The following is a 23265-nucleotide window of genomic DNA, read 5'->3' on the forward strand; positions in this document are numbered from 1 at the left end:
GAAAAGGCCAATTTAATATTTACACATTCCTGACGCCATACACAACCAGCATGGAAAGACACCGGGGACCTCTGAGGACTTGTCAAGAAAGAATGGGAACTGCATGGGGAGAAAATTCTAGATAACTGACAGACATTTACTACAACCATCAGAGCAACTGAACCTCTAATCTGAAGGTATTGTGAATGACTTCTCTACAGTATTACAGAGGATTTTTGTAAGATAAATCTTTCAGTTAACTCACAGTTGAATATGTAACTTCAGCTAAAAAGGTGAATGTATTCTTAAAACAATGTTTTTCTTATTTGTTTAATTAATGTGTTATGTATTATTACTAATGCATTGAGTAAATCTATCATGCATTTTCTGAGTACAGCTGTACCAAGTATGTCTGAAATATTATGAAATCCCAAACGTTGTGGGAAATAGTTTTCCCTGTAGATTTTCCTGGTAAAAGAAAAGAAAAAGAAAACTGGATATTTTTTTGCTATCCCAGATTAGTGTGCTTCAGTTGCCCAAGGGAAGATAAATTAAATAGTGCTGTAAGCAAGGCTTTTCCATATGCAGAGTAAATGTTGTGGTCTTAAAGTACATGATATAAATATTGTGGGCGGTATAGGATGCTATGGATGTTGCCTGGTCAGGCGCACATAACGAGTCTCACGAGGAAAAAACCATGGAGATGGATTTCTTCAGAGACTTCCTCCTAGTGGCAGAAGCCCTAGTATTTTGCTCTAATAAAAACAGCTTGGCCTGTCTGAGCTTTCTCATCTGTAATTCACTGAAATTTGATGGGGTGTATTAAATATCCATTTACACTACTTCTCAATGTTTTCCATTCTCTTCCAGTCCATGGCACGCTCCAGGTGTAATGGAAAGATCCTATGTCTGTGTCTCTTGCCTTGTGTGATGGTAAGTCACCTGTTGATCTACATCATTGTGTCCATATTTGTGGCCGTCTCCTACTCCCCTCCTCTACCGCAGCTGCCCCTCCATTTCATTGCCACCGGAGCCTCTGCAAACTCGGGAGCTCTTGCATCCCATCCAGTTCAGCCCTTCTGGAGTCTCAGACTAGAGGACGGGGCACTGTGGAACCGCCTCCAGCACATTTGGGACAGAGAACACAACCCCATATTGAGAGGTAACTGCACAAGGTACAAATGTCCAAGCCTTGATGCAATACAACCCCAAGAGATGGGGAAAAATGGTGCTTGTGAACAAGACAAGACTTGGGCGTCTCACCTGCCCGATTTTAACACCCTTCCTGAACAAATGAAGGATTTTGTCCTGACCATGCACTGTAGGCGTTATGCTATCCTTGTGGACCAACCCAACCTGTTTTTCGGGCAGGACTCTGAAACGCTGTTCCTTCTGATGGCGATTAAGTCGCAAGTTGGAAACTTTGAGAACAGACAGGCCATCCGAGAGACATGGGGAAGGAGTGGCCGGATCCAAGGGGACGGTGGAGGAAGAGGCTGGTTCATACGCACTGTCTTCTTGCTTGCGAGGCAGGACACAGATACAGGGCCTCATCCGGACCTGAGTGCCCTATTGAAGTTGGAGAGCAGCACCCATAAGGACATCCTGCAGTGGGATTTCAAAGACACTTTCTTCAACCTCACCCTGAAGGATGTCCTCTTCTGGGACTGGTTTTCACAACACTGTCCTCATGTCCACTTCATTTTCAAGGGAGATGATGATGTGTTCGTTAGGACTAAGGCTCTGCTGGACTACTTAGACCATGTTGGAGTACAAAAAACACTTCAAAATAAAACGAAAGGATGGGATGATTTCATTGTTGGGGATGTTATTGCCAATGCCTGGCCCAATCGGCAGCCTTATACTAAATATTACATACCCGAAAGCTTCTATAAGGGAACGTATCCCACGTATGCAGGAGGTGGAGGGGTGGTTTACTCTGGTGCTTTGGCCATGCGTCTGCAGGAGGTCTCACGTTGGGTCAGCTTGTTTCCCATTGACGATGTTTACTTAGGAATGTGCCTTCACAGGCTCGGCGTATCCCCCACTCATCATTCGGGTTTCCTCACCTTCGACCTTCCAGAGGATCTGCGGGGAAAGCCGTGTGCATATCATAATGTTCTCCTAGTGCATAAACGCACCCCAAAAGAAATGATAACTCTGTGGAAGGAGCTGCTGGTTCCTCCTCAGGAGTGCTAGTGTAAAGCAGGGCAGCTTGTTCATAAATTCAAATGAAGGTAAATGATGCAGCTGGGACCCAGACTTCAGAGTTATTTTTGTTTTCACCACAAGGTATTTTCAATTGGGTGTGTTAATTTGCATAAAAAGGCCCTTGTTTTTCTCTGATGTTGGGCTGTATGTGCAGTGGTCATTATGAGAAGATCAAATTATGGCAAGACAGCAGACAAGCTAAAAATGGCATTGGAAGTTACAATGGCTGACTTCACAAGAGAGGGTTCTTGGATGGCTCTTGTTTTATGGGAATAAGAATGAATATAGTGGACAATTAAGGAGTCTCTTGTTATTTTTCTATTTTTAAGATTAGAGGTTTGTGGCCCAATTAGGATCTCATAATGGAGCAAATCAAAAACTGCCATGAACATAATTCCGCTTTGTATTTAATTAAAAAGCTATGCATGCTTTATGTTGAAAACAAAACGAAAGCTTTACTGTTTTATTTGAAATGTTTCAGAGATTTGTTTAGAACGTTTATAGACAATATTTTTACACTCGGAATCTATATTTTTGCTCTGTTTGAGTTTTACATAATATATGTCATTTTCCTTTGTTTTGCAAGAATTGCCAATGTGGAAATGGAGTATCTGGACTCCATTTTGGAGAGGCAAAATGATCTGGATGCCTGAACACCCTACAGACATTGTCATATGGTTTTGGCCTTGTGGGCCCAATTATAGCCTGGTGTTGTTGGAGGCATACTGAATTACAACAACAAAACATAATAATGGGAAATAATCAATGACAATAATGAATAATGAACAATGTATTATTTATTCGATTGGTCATAGAATTTAGGCATACTTTAATAATACTTTAAATGTTTGTGCATTGATCCTATTCATGTAATTGAATTGTTAAGAGCATTTTTTGATCTCAGAATTTCATTATGTTTGTTTCACTTATTATTATAATCTCTGTGTTTTCATTTGCCTTGAATGGCTCACTGTCAATGTTTATTATTAATAGTGGAAATGGTCCTCTTCATTTTTGTTTGATCAGAAAGTCACCTTCATCCTCCAAATGTTTGTTAGCAATCATGCCAAAAGAAGCTTGTATATTCTTACTCAAGTAAAGACAGACATTGAAGTAAAAGATGTTATCCTCTATTAGTTAAACTGTTGTTTTTTTTCACCAAAGAACTCTCTCTCTCTCTCTCTCTCTCTCTCTCTCTCTCTCTCTCTCTCTATACAGTATATATATATATATATATATGTGTGTGTGTGTGTGTGCGTGTGCGTGTGTGTGTGTGTGCTTTTGTGCATAAATGTGTGTATTTATATGTATAACACATGTATTATAGAAACAAACTTTTATTTTAGAATTTAATTGATTAATTAATTGATTTGACAGATAGACAGACACACATATATAATTTATTATTTATTATTTATTAGAATTCACACATGTATACACACATATATTACATAAACTTGACAGCATTGATAGACAGACAGACAGACAGACAGACAGATAGATAGATAGATAGATAGATAGATAGATAGATAGATAGATAGATAGATAGATAGATAGATAGATAGATAGAGATAAATTGATAAATAGACATAGATAGATAGATAGATAGATAGATAGATAGATAGATAGATAGATAGATAGATAGATAGATAGATAGATAGATAGATAGATAGATAGATAGATAGATAGATAGATAGAATGTATTATAATTCTTTGCATATAAATTATATAGGCCTATTTCTACTTTCTTTCAAGAATAATTTGTATTTTTGTGTGGAGTTTCTTTTCACCTCAATAGGGGTGTGAGGTAGGCTACTATTTAAAAATGCTTTGGTAGAATATTTATTGTGAAAAGTACTGAACTAAAAATCTTTATATCTACCATTAATAAATTGAAAGCATTGTATAGTATAGTAGGCCTAGTATTTTACAAATAGCCTAGCCTATTTGACTTTATTGAACGGTTTAAAAGCCAATTATTAATTTTGCATTTTGCGAATTATTAGATTTAGCCTACATGCTACAAAAAAGTGATTACTATACTTTCTCATTATATTATTCTCATACCATTTAAATGAGTTGTTGCCATAGACTGTGTAAAAGGTTTTTTGTTTTACTGAAGAAACTCTAAAAGTGTGGAATACTACAAGACTGCGTTGTACAGACCAACAACTTCCACACTAGTAGGTGGCGCTGCAACACCCTCTTAGTCCATTTAACCCGGAAGTTGTCAGAGCAGCACAGCGTTCATCAAACGATTGCGTTATTGCGGTAGTGATAGTCGTGTTTGTTTCGTGTTTACATTTTTCAACAAACATAAATGCGAAATAATGCGTTAAAACCCCGATAATAGAATCTGGACCTGATATTACGATGTCTTTGTACTGTTGATATTAGGTAAATAGTTACCTCTTTGCCGTATTATAATCGACTAAAGTTCATTAGAGAGACGCATAAAGCACATTTAGTCTGTAAACAGAACCGAAATGGGTTCATCAAAGAAACACAAAGAAAAGGAGAAAGACCGGGATCCCGAGGATCGGCACCGTGAGCACAAGAAACACCGTCACAAGGATCGAGACAAGGACAAGGAGAAGGACCGAGAGCGAGAGAAGAGAAAGAGATCCCGATCCAGAGAGAGGAGCAGCCGGGGAGCAGAGAGAGACAGAAGCGGTAAAGCAGAGAAGAGCAGTGCAGAGCCTCGAGTCAAGAAAGAGAAGCTTGATCCCGCTTTCGAGGACAACAGCGGTCAGTCATCCTGTCCACCCCGTAGTTTCTGACAAACTACCATAATTACTACAGTAAAACTGTGTTGACTTGGTGTTCTGCTACACTGTCATCAAAATGTAGACGGCATGTTTGAGCCTTACAGTTATATAGGCCCGGCTTCACAGACAGGGCAGGGTAAGGCCTTTTGTTCAATTAGGACATTTAAGTACATTTATAAACGTGCCTTAGAAAAAAACATTACTTATGTGCTGCTTGAGACTAAACAATGGCAGTGACATATTTGAAGATATGCAAGTTGCTTTCAGTTAAAACAGCTCAACCATGCATTTCAGTCTGGGAAACCAGCCTTCATCTTAATCTCATTTCTTAATAAAATTCACCATGGTTGCCCATACATTTCTTTGTCCTACTACATTTATGGCATGCAATAATCTTTAAGGCCTTGACATTGTACTGTATTCATGTACGTCAACATTTTGTGTTGCAGAGCCAGGTCCCAAATCTGCTGGTGGTGATGCTTCGCTCAGCATTGAAGAGACCAAGTATGTAGCATACTGTCATTTGTAATTATGAGAGGGGAATGTATAATTAATTAAAATACATTATAGCCTATATATAAATATGTCATTATATTTAATGATATATAATATTACTAAATGCTATTACTCTTTGTTTTGCAGTAAACTGAGGGCCAAACTAGGTTTAAAACCCCTTGATCTCAATGAAAACAAGAAAGGTAAGAATTTGATGGTCATGTTATGTTACATCAAACTGTTGTTTTATACACTACTGTTTACATTTTGGGGACAGGAAAATTTTATAAAAAAAATAAATTATTTAGCAATGATTCATTAAAAGGGTCATGAACTTCATTTTTTTTTTACAATGTTTCCTGAGGTGTATTTATAATCTTTATTTTTATTACATAAATTATTTTCCTAATTTAGAAAGAAAAGGCCATTTTCTACCCTCATTTTAAAGGTTTTTGAAGGGTCGTGTCTGATGTGAGACTTCAGTGTAAATGCCCACTGCTATGATTAGCTAACATCTTTGCATATGAAATAAGTATTACATGTGGAAATCTCTCGGAATTTTTTTACTATGTTTTTACTATTACAGCTGTTGAGATTAACTAATTAAGCGTTGATTATAGCATTATATTTAGATCTACTCTCGTCGCATGAAAGATTGCAGCCATGAGCATGTAGCCGTTGATCTCGTCAATGCAACTTGATTTCTATACTCTCACGAATGCTTTCATCAGAACTAACAGTTCAAACATGATGCAAATAAGAGATTCATTGTGCAGTGCAGACAGCGCCATTGATTGTAACGAGAGTTTTGTCGAAACTCCTTTGGCGAATGTTTCCTGAGTTGCAAATAAGCATATCGGAATGATTTCTGAAGGATCATGTGACACTAAAGACTGGAGTAAAGATGCTGCTTTGTAATCACAGGAATCAATTACATTTTTAAATATATTAAAATAGAAAAAAGTTATTTTAAGTTGTAATAATATTTCATAATATTACTGGGTTTTTTTTTTATCAAATAAATGGAGCATTGGACACAAAGAGAATTTCAAAAACATAACACATCTTTTTGACACAAACTGTAGAACGTTAGTGTTCGTATTTGCTTTATTGTATGCATTGCTTTGAATGTAATCTTATTTGAAGCATTTCTTCTAAATCTATGATTGTTTGCTGGTTCCTCAGAGACTGGAACCAAGGAGGAGCCCCTCGTGGCTGAGACCATTAATCCTGTCCATATCAAACAGCAGGCCGAGATTAGAGAGAAACTGGCTGCTCTCAAAGAGAAGCGTCTGCTCAATAAGAAACTGGGGTAGGATATTGTTGCCACCTGCAATGGATAATAAAACTTTCAATATGTTATTCAAACTAAATCAAATGCTAAATTGTACTAACATCCGTCTGTTTGTTGTGTTGTTTTCAGGAAGGTGAAGGCGCTTGGGGATGAGGAACCATGGCTGGACGACACAGCAGCCTGGGTAGAGAGGAGTCGCAAACTGGCCAAGGAGAAGGAGTTGGCGGAGAAGAGGGTGAGAATAGACCGTTGTGGAGATGACCAGATGGCTAGCTTTGTCTCACTTTTTCTTTATCTGTGTTTTTATTTTGTCTTCTGTGTAATCCCTCTCTTAACAGGCCAAACTCCTTGAGGAGATGGATGAAGAGTTTGGTGTTAGCAATCTGGTCGAGCAGGAGTTTGCACAGGAAAAGAGGGTGTGTGAGCTTATTGATACTTTCTTGCTGTTCTCCAGTCAGACTTTTATCCAGCTGTTCTCAACCTTTTCTCAACTCCCAAGTGTCCCAAGACAATATTTTAAAGGCAACCTCAAATATTTGTTACTTCTGCTGTAATGAAAAATCTACTCATTTTCAGACTTGCTGGTTATTAAAGGGATATTTCACCACTGGAAAGATGAATGTGTATTTAAATTGGGTCAATTATGTAATAGAAATGTGAAATTATTTTAGAAGTTGGTGGTTTCTAGACTGAGAAAAGCTAGAAAATTTATTTTTGGCTCATGTGAATGAAAGACAACAACTCCCAGAATGCACTTGCTTCGCTGCCCTACGAGGCCACTCCCAAGCCACGCCTACCGGTTACAGAGGGCATCGGAAGAAATGATACAACTAGGCTACTAGTTGACTCGAAACTGAAAAGACACCGTTTTATTGTGAGATCCATTCCCACCCCTAATGGCGAGTTGAAAACATGCGGAACGAGCTCCTACTACTGGCTGTAGTCTCTAGCATCTGGCCAAAAAAGCCTCCGATGACACAAAATGACGATTTTTGCGTCATCTGAGGTTTTTTTCCAGACACACAATCCGTCTCAGGGGGACATGAGGGAGGGAAGCACAGCCATTCGAAAATACTACCGGGTTTCTACTGATATAAAGCTTAATGCTAATCGGTGAAGTATCCCTTTAATGTCATATAATAATATATAAATATTATATCAAATAAATGTAATTCTAGATCATTCCAGAAGCTTCAATGAGTTGCTGATTTTATTTTAATTTTTTACTCACAGATAGTAGTTTCTACCCAATAAAATATTTCAGAGATTGGCATAACTAGAAAATGATCATTTTCTATCATTTCTATCAAATTATCATTAAAAAATTTTCATTACTTAAGATTTTATTAGTGTACGTGACTTTTCCATGTTTAGAAATCCTCAAATACAAGTTTTCCAAGATAGTGGCAATCCTGGTCTCTTAAATAAAGGTGATGTTTGTTGAGGGGGTGAATTAAAATAAGAAATATCTTGATGTTTAACTGTTTTAGTTTATTTTAATATTTATTTAGTCTTATTTTAAATAATTTTAAGTCATCGGGGACCTTAATCAACAGAGGAACTAGCTTTGATCATGTAACTGTTGTTGAAGAAAAGGTTTCTTTTATTTATTTATATATGTGTGTGTATATATATATATATATATATATATATATATATTTAGTATTGCATATCCATTTATGTATTAATTCAGTTTAGCTGTTTTCCTAACCAGGACTCATACGGCTCACGCCATCTCAAAGGGCTCAAGGTTCAACACAAGATGGACTCTTTCAGAGAGGGAGAAACGGTTGTCTTAACTCTACAAGACAAAGGTAAGCTAACATGATGATGATGATGATGGTGAGGGTGGGTAAATGTTCTGTTGCTGTAGATGAATAAGCATCTGCTAAATCACTGACAGCATCTACACGCACACTCACGGTTTCTCTGTGTGGGTGACTTTCACAGGTGTTCTAGAAGAGAAGGAGGACGTGCTGGTGAATGTGGGTCTGGTGGACAAAGAGAAAGCAGAGAAAAATGTGGAGCTGAAGAAAAAGAAGCCAGATTATAAACCTTATGAAGAAGAGGAGAGTGTGGATGACATGCTCGTTGTAAGATCGCCTTTTAACTTTGAAAATTCAAATTCGCTAGATGCATTAAAATATACTTAGGATGCTTTTTCACTAGCACTTTTTGTGCGCACCCGGGTTCGATTGACGTCAGAGTTCGGTTGTTTGGATGATGTGAACGCTGTTTTCCAAACTCAATTGTGCACCCGTGATCTGTGATCAGAGGTCGCATAAAAAGGGTGGTCTGGTATGCTTCATGTGAACTCCATTACGCTACCCTGCTGAAACAAATGCAATCGTACTAAAACAATTTTTTGCAGTACATTCGCGACAGATAGACGCAAGTGCCATTATGTGCTGATGCTTTGGAAACAAAAACAAAGGTTCAAAAAAATTAAATCGAGCAATCGAACTCTGTTCCGGACCAGGCAATCAAACCAAGTGTGAAAGCACCCTTAAAGAATCTCACCTGGTAACACATTAGCACTTGACATCACACTGCCTGAACAGTTTGCCTGAAATTTAGCATCACAACATTATAATGTAAAAGTTGAGGCAATGAGCAAAAAAAAATCTCCACTATTAAAATACCACTGATATTGGCTGATAGCACTGTGCGCTTCTGTCTTTCTTAAACGTAACATTATGTCTTCTTTTAATTCTTTCCAGTTCAAGCCAAAGTCTGTGCTGTCCAAGTACGACGAGGAGATCGAGGGGGAGAAGAAGAAGAGTTTCAGGCTGAGTTCTGGAGGTTTTGTCGGGGGTGAGAGAGAGCGAGAGCTGCAGGCCATCAGAGAAAACCTGCACAATCAGGCCCAGTCTCTGGACATGCCCTCTCTCAGCCTCGCCACTGAATACTACACGCCACAGGAAATGGTGAGAAAGACGTTTGTTTAAGTGCACTCACTTTTAAGTTTGATGTCATCCTTGACTGATTGTTGTGCCGTGTGTCACATCAGGTTGGCTTTAAGAAGACCAAACGCAAAGTCAAGAAAATCAGAAAGAAGGAGAGGGCTGGTGACCTCTTGATTGACGACACTCGAAGCACAGATTTTGGCTCCAGGTAAAGCCTTCACTTGCTTGCTGTTGAATACTACAGCGACACCACTGTTATTTCAACCCAAAACCGGTTCTGGCACTTAGGTCTCGAGGTCGAGGTAGAAGGCAAGATGAGGAGGAGGAGGAGGGGGTGGCGGAGCCTGGATATGTTGCTTTGGAAACCAGCAGCAAGCCCAGGGATGTCCTCCAACAGTCGGATGACATTAGAATGGCCGACATGGACATTAGTGATGAAGGTAACAGAACTTTTTAATGATTTTTCGTTTTCCGAAGACTTCTTTTTCTGTCTGTAGGGCTTCCCTTTGAAATTCAAATGAATTGCATCAGTATTCTCTGCACTCACTCTTTCTCCTCATCTTTCCCAGAGGACTTTGTCTCTCCAGAGCCAACTGCATTTGAAGAGGATGAAGCCGAGCAGGAGCTCCAGAAACAACTTGAGAAACAGAGGAAACTCAGGCAAAAACAGATGCTCAAAGACTCAGGAGAGAGGGTCAGCACTATTCAGTTCTGAAGCAATTCTTCTGCAATGCAGATAAAAATTATTATTCAAATTATTCAAATGAGTCAGTTTTTACAACCCCAAGGCCATGTTTTTTTTTATGGCAGTGGTTGAGTTATAAAACATGCACTTTTGCAGGACACCTCCCATCTAACAGATATCGTTGAATCAGTCAAGTCAAGTCATCCTCATTTATATAGCGCTTTTAACAATGTAGATTGTTTCAAAGCAGCTTTACAGAGATAAACGTATAATTTATGGTAACAGAGATTGTTTTGGCTTCATAGCGTTTCTTTAATAAAGTTATTTTCCAGCTAAAGTTAGTTTTGATTGATTCGCTTCCGTTGCAACGATCATTTGTTATTAAATTAGGGGCCGCTAAGATGACACCATTCTCTACACAGACTTTAAACGCGAACCTGTGAGAAACGCTGATGGCGTTCACATGTGCTTTAGGAATTGGTTCTATAGTTATGTGCGTTTGAATATACGTGCGCAGGTTTGTAATTCCCTACAAACCAAGCCTTAACAAAGTACTGGTGTTTCCTTATAAATTTTGATACAGAATTTTATTTTAATTTGCCACTTCGGGGTAGGTACCCGAAACGAATTTCCCGAAAACGCTTTATCTGTAGAGTGGTAAAGGGATCCTCCATAGGGAGAGACTAGTTGGCACTTGATCTGGCAGGCTGCGGGAAAACCTCGGGATAAACAAAGACACTAAAATTAGCGTAAATGCCATTCTTCTTATGATGCAACGAGTACATCAGGATTTATGGGAAGTGTTCCCAGTTCCCGGCTGATCTAATCTATGCAGCCTAACATTGAATTATAGAAGTCTATAATGTATTATGTGAATGCTAGGTCAAAGAGATGTCTTTAATCGGGCTTTGAACTGACAGTGTGTGTCTGCTTTTCGGACAATGTTAGGAAGACTGTTCCAAAGTTTTGGTGCTAAATAGGAGAAGGATCTACCGCCAGCAGTCGATTTTAATATTCGAGGTATTCTCAACTGGCCGGAATTTTGAGATCGCAATAGACGTGAAGGACTATAATGCGTTAAGAGCTCGCTCAAGTACTGCGGAGCTAAACCATTTAGTGCTTTGTAAGTAATCAGCAATATTTAAAATTTTATGTGATGTTTAATAGGCAGCCAATACAGATGCAAATCAGTGGCAGATTCTCACAGCTGACCTGCACGACACACACTTGGGGCCAGATTTACTAAACAGCAAATTAGCGTGAGAGTGCAAACCCATAAAAGCACCAATGGGAGTGGAAAATTCTGCGTGTGATCTACTGATGGCACTCAAATTCAAGAACACCGACGCAGCCAGATCATTTCCACAATGACCAACGCAATCTACCAAGAGCAGCACAAATTAGCGTCTGGTTTAAGACATATGCGTTAAATAATGGCGCAAATACCAGTAAATTGACTAGCGTGGACCTTAGTAAATCGCCTTGCATGATTCATTTAAATACTCTCCTCCCATAAATTTTGCATCTGAAAGGGAAACTCCTACAAATGCATATGCAATAAGATTTTATCTTTGTCTTTAGTAAGTCCTGACAGTAGTTTTTTAACGCCAAAAGAGGGTTTGCGCTGATGCAAGCTGTTAGTAAATCTGGCGCTTTATTCGCTACCATTTTAGCCGCATCAGTTTTACAGGGTTTCACCCATTCTAAAATCTTTGACTGTTGATCCCTCTTTTTAAAAGTAAACTGACTTTAAAAAGGGAATTGCTTTTTTCATGCAATTCCCTGTTGAACTCCCCCCCCCCCCCCCCCCCCCTTACTTTATATAATATTGAATCAAGTTAGTGAAATTGCAAATGTTAAATGTAACTAAATACTACTCTTTTTTTTTTTTTAAATATGTATTTTTAATAATTAACAATAAAACATTTATTCAACCGTTTTTTTTGTACGTGATGTTTTCAGGTGGCTGAGCACATGAAGCAAATGGAGATGGCAGAAGATGACGACAATGACCCAGACAAAAGGAACAACATTGTCTTCAATGCCACCTCCGAATTTTGTCGTACTCTTGGAGACATCCCAACCTACGGGCTGTCAGGCAACCGAGAGGACCAAGAGGATATTATGGTACAAACCATCCCAACACTTCCCTCTTGTGATATGTTTCATCACCTGCAGGTCTTGATGATTTTGATTTGTTTGGGTCACACAGGACTTTGAAAAGGATGTTGAGAAAGAAGGAGGTGGACAGTCAGACTCTGATATGGATGACAACGTGGGCTGGAGCACTGTCAACCTGGACGAGGAGAAAGTCCAGGCAGATGTGAGTCTTCCGCTCACCTCATCGACTGGAATTCTTTTGGAATGTGGAACCTTTTCTTTAACATGATCTTTTCTGTTTTCTATTGTAGTTCTCAACGGCATCCACAACTATTCTGGATGAAGAGCCCATTGTAAACTCTGGTCTCTCTGCTGCTCTGCTTCTGTGCAAAAACAAAGGTGAGAGATGAACCAAATCTGATTTTGAACTAGTTAGAATGGGTTATAATGTCTTATTTATTAAAAATGTATATTTATTTAACCCTTCCAGGGCTGTTGGACACACAGATGCTGAAGGTGGCTCGTGTCAAAAACCCAAAACCAGTTCTGGCGAACGATAATTACTGCATCGAAGACAAGATGTGAGTAGATGTAGAAATACTTTCCCCAGTGGTTCTTATTTGAAAAAAGAAAAGAAAAAAAAGCCAAGCCTATTTCCTTTTCATTCTACTGCAGGAATATTGATGACAAGTACAGCAGGAGGGAGGAATACAGAGGCTTCACTCAGGATTTTAAGGAAAAGGATCACTACAAGCCTGATGTCAAGATTGAATATGTTGATGAATCTGGTCGCAAGCTGACCCCTAAAGAGGTTTGTGCACGTGTGGGTCTTCACCTATCACGTTATTAGATATCACTGCTACGAGTGCTCAGCTTCATGTGTCGTCCTCCAGGCTTTCAGACAGCTGTCCCATCGCTTCCACGGGAAGGGTTCTGGCAAGATGAAGACGGAACGGAGAATGAAAAAGCTTGAGGAAGAGGCGGTATGTTTTCTTCACATCGCCAAGCATATTAGAACATGCAGCACCATTAAACTCAGCATTAAATGGAAGTTGCAATTAGTCTTTTCTACCCTATTGTGATGAACAAAAATAATGGAGGGCAGGACTTGTCCATCGGGAATTGATTAGATTGTTGTCGTTTGCTATTGCTGCAATCTCATGTGAAAAAATAAATAAATAAGATTTAGATTTGTCAATTTTGATTTTTGGCTTTAATTGATATGTCTTTTTTGGTGTGTATATACCACCGTCTGTCTTGTCGAACTATTAAAGGTTTTTTCCCTCATTGTTTCTTTAGCTGCTGAAGAAGATGAGCAGCAGTGACACTCCTCTGGGAACCGTCGCTCTTCTGCAGGAAAAGCAGAAGTCCCAGAAAACTCCTTACATTGTGCTTAGTGGCAGTGGGAAGAGCATGAATGCGTACGTATTCATTCACCATTTCTATTCCATTCTATCTATATTCTGGTTGTTAATTGGTTTTATCTCCCTCTTTTCACAGGAACACCATAACAAAGTAAATCTAGATTCTGGAACCTTAGAACAGGCCTTTCACAGAAGATTTCTCAAAGAAAATGTACTCGTTTTAGCCGTCTCTTAAATGAATAAAGTCGCAACTAGTGATGTATATACAGACATTGTCCTGTGTGTGAATTTAAATCCCTTGATTAATTTCGTGATTCAGACAATTTCCTGTAGAACACTTTATTATTTTTTCTTCATTAAAAACTGTTGCGATCTAATATTATTGATGTATTATTACAAGCATTTTTGTTTGTTTTGTAGAGTTTGTAAAAAAAATAAGTACAATGTACTTATTGTGTCCATGTTCTATTTCAAAACACTTGTGCTTCTATTAATGTGTGAAACGGGTAAGGTTAAGGACCGGTTTGGTGGTGTGGTTTGGTTTAAGGGTGGGTTAAGGTGCAAAGGAAGGCTCAACAGTCGAATTATAGATGTAATTACAGAAATTAAATATATATGTAATTATATGCAGGTATTTTATACATGAAATTACAATGAAAAAACATGCATTTACACAATAAGTGCATTGCATCAAATAATTTAAATATAAGTACATAGTAGTTAAGGACACCTAATATAAAGTGGACAAAAATATGTATTATCAGTGTACTATAAAATAAGTGTAGTGCCAGTAGTTCTTAGCTATTGATGTTCTTTGTGTATTTTAATAACTGATACCACAGTGGAGTTAGATGCTGCATTGCCATCTATTGATGTGGATCAGCATGACCTTCTATGAGTTTACATAAATTACACTAATACTATTGAGTTTTAGACCGAGGTCTACACACTCATTAATTCCCTTACCCGTCTGACAAAAAAGAAGCACCTTGGGCATTAAATACAAATATTTCCACCTAGTCTAAGCTGTTCATTCAACTACTATGCATCTTTAATTGGTATATTAATAATATATTATGAATATTGTCATATTTTTCTGACTGATAAGATGGGAACAAGATGTAAAGGGAACAGAGTGCAAACACACTGGCGATCAGATTTAGTAAAATTATGTACATAAAGCATGAAAAATTATGATTCAAGACATACTTTTGTGAAAGCGCAAACAATACGTTTTTATTTATTCAAAAAGGTTTCTAGAATATGCTGAAATACAACACGGCAATGGTAGAAGACGCAAGACCATAATTACATATACAGAAGTGTCCAAAAGTGATATGTTTTTAACGACACTACAAGTTTGAATAAACCATCAAAATATAAGGAAAATATTTTATTGTTTTTAAATATGATGTAAGAACAAAACATTTAACGTGGTTGAGGTATTTATCTGACAAAATTATTTGGCAAAAAAAGCCAAACTACAGCTACAGGTTTTATTTTACTATACAAAAAAGTGCACAGAAAAACAAAAAGCTTACATTGACTATACAACATAATCAGTCGTTAATATTTAATATTAATAATACTTTTTTGCATTTGTTCTAAATGATGTCCATACAATTTGGCATGTTTCATTGCGATATCACAAATAAAACAATTGTCTTCAAGCACAACTATACAATATACTTACAAAATCTGTTACAATTATTAAATAACATTAAAATGTAAATGTTCCTAGGCCCGACATAACTTTTGGTCACTGCTGTACTACCTATGCTGTAACTTTAGAAAAGAGTAGTTTATAGCACAAAATCCAAGCTTTGCTCCAAAACTTTACTCCCATAACTCAGGTTTTAGTAATGTACACTAAGGCAATGCTTGTTGGTGTTGATTACTGGCAAATGTTGTCATCATAAGACTTGTATTTTGTTTTGTATCAGCACCAAGGTACTCTTGAGGCCACTTGGTCCAGAACAGCTATAATTTCTGTCCCTTGGAGCAAATATGATGTGGGGTCAAGTGGAGCATTGACCTCACACTCCCACCCGCTCAAAATAGGTAGAGGCAAAGGTGCTGGGTCCGTTTTTACATCAGAATGGTGTTTTCTGTTCTGTGGATGACGCATTGGATTCTCCAGAAGCGATCTGAACTTTGATCCGAGTGGATTCAGGCCTCTGCGACATGGCCTCTGTATTGATCCATCTAGTGGAAATGCGGAAAATGCTAAATGTCTAATATAAATTGAGAAACTATTGTTTTATTGAAGTCTGGAAGCCATCTTACCAATGTTCCAGTATGTTCTGTTGGGTTGTTGTGAAACTTTCAGTGCATCTTCCCTCCAATTATATGTCTTGTTTTCAGTCGAGAATAGTTGATAATTATGCTGTTTATAATTATAAACCTGGAGGAAAAACTGCATTTGAATGTATTTTCAAGGTTGTTTAAACTCAAAATATTCAATTCAAAAATTCAAATGCAATATGGAATATTAAATATTACCTTATACTTTTATGCAACAGTTGAATGAACAATTGAATTTGCACTAATTGAGTAATTTGTATTTTAGATCAATATTTTCACTAGTCAATTTTTGAAAAGAGTTCCAAATTAAGTCTAAGCATAATCAACGGTTGAGCATCTCAAAGCAACATACAGTGGCGCTTCTGTGCTGAATGAATCCACCAATCAAATTGAAGGACAGGAACTAACTGTAATATAAAGGGAATTTGCATGCACATGAGCACAGTGACAGTACCTTTGAAATTCTGTTCACAAGATCTAAGCTTTCATTCAACTGCTTGGCTGTTATCAGGTTAGTATCAGCGATCCTATGAAAAAGGAAATATATTTTTTATTAATAGATTGCAAAATGAATAAAGAGCATTATTGTACACCAGAAAATGACCTTTCTTATTAGACATACTTGTTTGTTAGAAAATAACGACTGACACTTTGTTGGGTATGTGTCAGACTCTTCGTAGGTAGAAAGACTGTTCCCTCTGAATTCTGCAACCGAGGGTCCAGTTTTTGATGTGAACTGTTGAATGATGGTCCACACACATTTAGTTTGTCGCGGTCCACCGTCCCGTCTAAAATGGGAGTTAGCGGGAAGTCCTCTCCGTGCATGGGAATGTATGGAGCCAGACTTTCCAAGTCTAACTTGCACAGATCCTACAGTAATGCACAACAAATAGGAAGGTTTTCACAATATGTACATTAAAAATGTGTGGTCAGTATTTTTTTTTAAAGAAAACATTTTTTTTTGTTTAGCATGGATGCATTTAATTTATCAAAAGCAGAGGTGGACAGTAACAAAGTACATTTACTTGAGTACTGTACTTAAGTACACTTTTTGAGTATCTGTACTTGAGTATAATTTCTGGAAACTTTCTACTTTATCCTCACTACATTTGAAAGACAAATATCATACTTTTTACTCCACTACATTTCTGTCAAGGTCATTGAGTAGAAAGTTGTAACGTTAGTCATGGGATGATTTTGGTTGCAGGGGTTACATTTTGGTTGGAAATGAAAGTCGAGTTGACGTCAGAATCCAACATTAAGGGTACTCACGCAATTGAAATTGCAGCACTCTTCTGTATTATGTGTGACCTCTCTGCAGCCATGAACTTCCTGTATGTCACCCTCTGAGCAAAAAGACAATTCATCATCATTATAACTATTTTCAATTACATCATATCCTGAGATATTTTAATATCTGTTTATTTTACCTCTTTGCTTTAGGAGTATTGTAGGAATACTGTGCTCAGTTGATGTGGTTCTAAGGCCAAAAGGCGCAGGATGGGATTCTGGGTAAAGTGAATCCTTTGGCTTCAGAACTTGTTCTGTCTGCTCCAGTAAAAATGCTAAATCGGGCTGCTCCACTCCACTACAATATTATGAAGCGAACAAATAAATTTTTTCAAAAATAAAACAACATAACTTCAGCCTTTTACACATTTAGGGCACATTTACACGACAACAATGTACTAAAAACTGAAAAGTTTTCCTTTGTGTTTTTCACGTACAGAGGACACCATTGTCAACACGGTTCCACAAAAACGAGGCCAGGCCAGTAGTCAGTGATGTCACTTTGTAAGGAAACACACTAGGTGCCTAGACTGAACACGTAATGACGACACTGTTTTCACAACTTTGCGTTTTTGTCAATACAATAGAGACAATAACTGTAGAGTTTTCAAAAACTTGCACTTTGAATCCCATTTTCAAAAGTTTTCATTTTCAGAACTGCAAAACACCATTGTCTTGTAAATGCACAGCCAAAACGTATAAAAAGTCTTCCGTTTTAAGATGAAAACTGTGTCGTGTAAACGGCCCCTTGGGATAAAAGTGTCTTCTAAGGAGCCATTTACACAACAGTTTTCAACTAAAAACAGAGATTTTATGCATTTTGATACACGACAATGGTGCAAGCGCAAGTTTTTGAAACCGATACCTTTATTGTCTCAGAGTAAACTACAAAAACACGAATTTGTGAAAACGGTAACGTCATGCGCATGCGTATTACATGCGCCAACTACAGGCCTGGCATGCATAACACAGTGTTTTTAATCATTTTCACAGATCCGTGAGAACGGGGATAGTTTTGACAACGTTGGCATCAGTTCGCAAAAAAACATTATACATTGTTGTTGTTGTATAAACGTACCCTCAGTAACTTACAATACATTTAAGGTACAGTTTCAGTATGTGTATTTCTTGGGAATTTAACCAATCAATGTCCTTGGCATTGCTCCTGGCAATTTTCTAACCTAAGAATGTAATTGATGCAGACGACACACTCTGGCACACCAGTACAACTGTTGCACACCACTGACGCGTCCGTCTCTGCCCAAACATAGCCACCGTGCCTGTGCAGCAGTCGATATTTCCCAGTCGACACCTGACCCGTGGAGAGCACTGTTCCGGACAGATATTTTGAACATTATTAAAGACAGAAAGAAAAAAAGAAAAATGTTGTCATCATTTACTCATTCTCATGTAATTTAAAAGATGCATGAAGTTCTTTCTCTAATAGAAAAGAGTTTAAAATAAAATAAAATAAAATGGCCATCCATGTATCCTTATGGCCTGTGGTGTTGGGTTTCAAGTGGTTCGGAAAAAATAAAATAAAATAAAATAATAATAAAATATCTTTGAAATAACAACTCTTACAGCAAATGTGTGCCTTGCGGATTTGCTGGCAGTCAGATGGATGATAGTACTGGTACACGGATTGACCCAACAACTCTGTGTCTTGAAAGCCGGTCAACTTCACAACCCTGAGCCAAAAAAGAGCATCAAATATAAAGACGACTCAAAGAGGATCAAAGCAGTTCGCTTTTTGCACTTGAAAGCTGAATGCGGAAGGTTGTACCTTGAGTGGCAGTAGGTGAACTTCATGTCTGGGCTGTGTACGCTCATAAACGTACTTGTATTCAGCGCTGCATCCACTTCAGTGATCTCCTGCATGGGCAGAACCCTGCACTGAAGAACTAGGCAACTGGATCCAAGTGTAGCCAACGTCTTTTTCTTTCCAGTACAGTGAATAATCTTCAGACAAAAGCAAAGATTCATTACATTTAATTCATTACATTTATATAGCACTGACTTTACATATCCTCAACCACCACCAATGTGCAGCATCCACCTGGATGATGCGACGGTCACGGCAGCCATATTGCGCCAGAACGCCCACCACACACCAGCTTACTGGTGGAGAGGAGACAGAGTAATGAAGCCAATCAGTCTATATAGGGATGATTAGGAGGCCATGATGATGGATAGAGGTCAATGGGCAAACTTGGCCTCGGTTTAACGTCTCATCCAAAGCATGGTGCTTTTTTTGACAGTATAATGTCCCCATCACTATTCTGGGGCATTAGAATTGAGCACCCCTGCTGGCCACACTAGCACCTTTTCCAGCAGGAACCAAGGTTCTAGCTGCTGGCAATATGTGAAAACAATGTGGTCTTTTTACTTTTGCAAACAATTTAAAGAAGCCTTTCTTACTTTCCAAGGAGTCAGCTTCTGATTCATCACACTTTTTATTCTGAGGAGCACTTCACATTCCTGCTGTCCTTGGTTTCCTGAAATATTAGCAGCAAATCAAATCACCGGCACTAGGATGAACCAGCCTTGACCAGCATGGAAATTTATGGTCAAAACTGGTCTTTCCATCAAAAAGTGCTCACCCATCAGTCTCGTGAGGATGTCTTTGACCTCCATGTGATCACACGGATGCAAGAACTCAAACAAACTCCTCCCGATGCAATCCATCTGAAAGACAAACGTTTGGGATTTAATAAAGATCCCAGTAAAGTCATTCCAAGTTCATGCAATTCATTTAGTTTTAGTGTCATCACCTGGTTAATTCCAGTGTGTGTAGTTACGCCCTTAGTGGTGAAGATGACCATGCCATTCAAAGACAACAAAACCACAAACCCTCCGAGGGCAGAATCTAGCAACTCCCTCTCATGAGATTTAGCCGATACTCCTACAATCACAATGTTCTTTAGAAAACTTGCTTTCTTTCAACCCGTGTTCTACTTTCAAGCCCTTTTCTTTCTACCTGGTGAAGGAGGAGAGGACTGTGTACAGTTGTCTGGTGTGTTCAGAAGGCCCCTCAGGTGAAGGTAAGCGATTGTGAGACGTATGACTGAAGCTTTGTCTCGCTGACCGTCCATATTCGGGTCCAGAGGCAGAAGAGCAGTCAACTCCTCGAACAGCTGACTCTCCTTCTTCCTTCTGCTCCGCGCCGCCAAGCGAGAACACGTTTTTCTCAATTCTGTGCAGACCCTGTATATAAAGTTATGGTGAATTTGAACAACCACAAAAGATATGATGAAGCATTTTACATAAACATGCAAACATTTTAAATGATATTGTTTTAGTTGAATGAGCACGCTGCTGTTGACCCGATTCTCAACTAGCGTCATTCAGAGGAGGGAACATACACTAGAATCATCATCATTTTCACTGAAGACAGAGGGCAAGTTACTGATGGAAAAAGAGACGTCATGACTGCGTCACTTTGTCTTATCACTGCCAAGCGTAGTTGCCTGCAGCTTCTGATACAATGCCATGCCTTCTGATAATGCCTCCCCATGTGCATATGCTTTTACATGCATTTGTTTTTTGTTTTTTTTGCCTGAAAATTTAAATAAATAAAGGTAATAATAATTGGTAAAATAATTGCTGATATTTGCTGGTGTAATATGAAACTCAGTATGAATTATACGTTTATTATTTATTTATACAATTATTTCCTTCTCTGCATTTTTTCTCTGCTATAGCTTGTTTCCTGCAATCTAGCTTTCTAATAAGACTGACATTGAATACCACGAATATTGTTGGCTTGCTTTTGCTCCTAAATTTTTTATTTTTTTAAACATTTTGGATAAAAATGTCTTCTTTTAATTTATTTTCATTTTCACTTTATTTATTTTAATAAGAAGAATGAAAACATTCTTAAAACTGAAGAAAAAGGGCACTTTTAAGTATATTGACTATCAAGTGGCATACAAATAATTGTCCAAATTCCTCTGTTAAACTTTTCAAACTTCTCAAAACTTTTGCATAGTGCTTGGCTGATTTGTTGTTTGGGTATTATCTGAATATTTCATTCATTTGAAAAATATACTATGCATGATAACTGATGGGAATTGACAATCATTTGAACGCTACCAGAAAGTCTATGACTACATTTAGTTTATTTCAAATGTTTGTTTCCTTCATATTTAAAGCATTTTCATTTTTTGGAGGTAAATTAGTTTTAGAAATATTTTTATTATGTACGTCTTGTCCAAGTTCCTCAGGTTAGTTCTAATGAATGCATTGGCACTATTAAAAAAAAAAAACACATACAAATATTTGTAAATGCAGCTTCAGTGGAATACAGCAGACTCTAAATCCACAGAGTTTATATTCAATATTTGTTGTGTACAAAATCTTTTGTATTTGCATGTGACTATCATGGATCAAGATTAGTTTTTGTACTCACCTTCTTTTCTTCGGCTCAATGAACATTTGCTTTCTTCTAGCTTTTCCATGGTACTCTTCTCTCAGTGGATCCCTAACCGTTTCCAAATGCTTTGAGGTCATTTTAATAACTTAAGATGACTCGAGTGATCATGTGCTCATGTCAGGCATGTTACCAGGTGGCATGTGGTCATACTCACTGTTTGTAATCTCTGGACATACTTGTGTTTATACCCATTTTCTCTGTAGAAGACCCTCCCTTCATGTTCCATGTGACAGTTGGCCATTAATCACCAGTATGTTTGCATCTGTCAAAACAAGATGGTTTTTTACTTTTCTGAGAACTCAGATCTTGTAGATTTGGTTTTGGAATAACGGCCACTCATGATTCTAGGAAAACTACTACCAGTTTAAAAAAGATTGCATACATTAATCCATATAAGCAATATATAAGAAAAATCCTTTTCTTATTTCCTGTGTGCTGGCAGTTAGCTAAGATAAAGACATAATTGACACTATCATATAAATACAGACAGTGTCAAGAGGTTGTGGCACTCACGGTTACATATTCCAGTCATTCAAACAAAGCACAAACACACATTTAGTGGTCTTAGTAGTAACATTAAAATAAGAAGAAAACACTTTAAATAATCTATTAACATTCTTTAAAACGTATGGAATTAATAAATACGACACATTGTACAACTAATAAAATCTCCAATCATGCAAAAGGGCCGCTGAGTAATTTTAACACCCAAATCAAATCCGAAAACTAACACAGTTGTTCAAATGCTTGAAACATTACCTTCAAGTTAAACACTCTCCACATGGATCGCTGAAAACCATGTTTGAGTTTGGGCTTGTAATAGTAGTCCATTGTCTGTTGCCCAAACATATCTGTAAGGATAAATTTCATAGTTGGTATCACTGCAGATGAGCTCTTCATTTTCATGTTGGTCCTTTGATACTTTTCCATGCACATTACTTTATCTCTGAAATGCAGATGTATGCATCTAACTTGAAGCATATTTTGGTCAAAGCAAATATATTTGTCTGTAAATAAATTCCAAGTAAAACTATAAAGGAATAAATTGTGCAAAATAGTGCCTGATTTGCTCTGTTCTCCTTCCCCTCTGGTTAGGAGAATGAACACACAGGCAACAAGCGACGTGCCGCCCCAGTAACCTGTTGGATCTATGTGATTTATTGACATTTGCTTTCTGTGATTGGCTTGCTCTAAACCACAGCTTTGTTCACTGAGATAATGCATTCTGCTCAGACTACTTATTAAATAAGCACATATGCATGCTAGCTAGTGTGCTAACGGTACTAGCTGATCAGTTAAGTTCTGCTAACCAACTATTTTGTTTTGCTAACTAACTAGGTCTTTTTAATCTGCTTATAATGTTAAAGGACATCTACATTATCACAATAAACAGACATTTTATTACATTTTATTAAAATTTGAGCATTTGACATT

General features: G+C 37.8%; 3 protein-coding genes across 3 annotated transcripts; 2 read left to right on the plus strand and 1 right to left on the minus strand.

Annotated features, from left to right (window-relative positions):
- LOC307144667 (N-acetyllactosaminide beta-1,3-N-acetylglucosaminyltransferase 2) lies at positions 1-2184 on the plus strand. The gene is made up of 2 exons (XM_079847221.1): positions 1-176; positions 850-2184. The coding sequence occupies exon 2, from the start codon at positions 853-855 to the stop codon at positions 2176-2178; it is 1326 nt and encodes a 441-aa protein (XP_079703347.1). The 5' UTR covers positions 1-176; positions 850-852; the 3' UTR covers positions 2179-2184.
- A 2223-nt stretch (positions 2185-4407) lies between these two features.
- sart1 (spliceosome associated factor 1, recruiter of U4/U6.U5 tri-snRNP) lies at positions 4408-15173 on the plus strand. Its single transcript, XM_079848080.1, has 20 exons — positions 4408-4938; positions 5408-5462; positions 5601-5656; positions 6639-6765; positions 6877-6982; positions 7086-7163; positions 8462-8561; positions 8698-8840; positions 9468-9674; positions 9758-9861; positions 9942-10093; positions 10223-10347; positions 12301-12465; positions 12551-12661; positions 12750-12837; positions 12929-13019; positions 13114-13249; positions 13332-13421; positions 13738-13859; positions 13939-15173. Exons 1-20 carry the CDS (start codon positions 4677-4679, stop codon positions 13955-13957), a joined length of 2337 nt encoding a protein of 778 aa, XP_079704206.1. The 5' UTR covers positions 4408-4676; the 3' UTR covers positions 13958-15173.
- Positions 15016-22938, minus strand: hif1al2 (hypoxia inducible factor 1 subunit alpha, like 2). Its single transcript, XM_079848082.1, has 15 exons — positions 22591-22938; positions 21808-22093; positions 20377-20603; positions 20171-20301; positions 20000-20084; positions 19818-19894; positions 19183-19358; positions 18981-19087; positions 18578-18725; positions 17537-17694; positions 17379-17452; positions 16729-16976; positions 16561-16633; positions 16089-16206; positions 15016-16007 (listed from the first exon to the last, which is right to left on the minus strand). The coding sequence occupies exons 2-15, from the start codon at positions 21906-21908 to the stop codon at positions 15742-15744; spliced, it is 1989 nt and encodes a 662-aa protein (XP_079704208.1). The 5' UTR covers positions 21909-22093; positions 22591-22938; the 3' UTR covers positions 15016-15741.
- Positions 22939-23265: the final 327 nt, after the last annotated feature.

Source organism: Squalius cephalus (genome assembly GCF_949319135.1).
Source record: "Squalius cephalus genome assembly, chromosome: 17".
Classification (NCBI taxonomy): domain Eukaryota; kingdom Metazoa; phylum Chordata; class Actinopteri; order Cypriniformes; family Leuciscidae; genus Squalius; species Squalius cephalus.

What these genes read in the sequence shown, in the direction of transcription:
- LOC307144667 (XM_079847221.1), top strand. Translation starts at nt 853, where the DNA reads ATGGCACGCTCCAGGTGTAATGGAAAGATCCTATGTCTGTGTCTCTTG.
- hif1al2 (XM_079848082.1), bottom strand. Translation starts at nt 21,908, where the DNA reads ATGACCTCAAAGCATTTGGAAACGGTTAGGGATCCACTGAGAGAAGAG. An exon ending in TGCATCAATTACATTCTTAG is followed by an intron (nt 17,695 to 18,577) that starts GTTAGAAAATTG and finishes ATAATATTGTAG; the next exon opens with TGGAGTGGAGCAGCCCGATT. An exon ending in CGTTATTTTCTAACAAACAA is followed by an intron (nt 16,634 to 16,728) that starts GTATGTCTAATA and finishes CCTTTTTCATAG; the next exon opens with GATCGCTGATACTAACCTGA.
- sart1 (XM_079848080.1), top strand. Translation starts at nt 4,677, where the DNA reads ATGGGTTCATCAAAGAAACACAAAGAAAAGGAGAAAGACCGGGATCCC. An exon ending in TCAAAGACTCAGGAGAGAGG is followed by an intron (nt 10,348 to 12,300) that starts GTCAGCACTATT and finishes TGATGTTTTCAG; the next exon opens with GTGGCTGAGCACATGAAGCA. An exon ending in AGGAGAAAGTCCAGGCAGAT is followed by an intron (nt 12,662 to 12,749) that starts GTGAGTCTTCCG and finishes TTTCTATTGTAG; the next exon opens with TTCTCAACGGCATCCACAAC.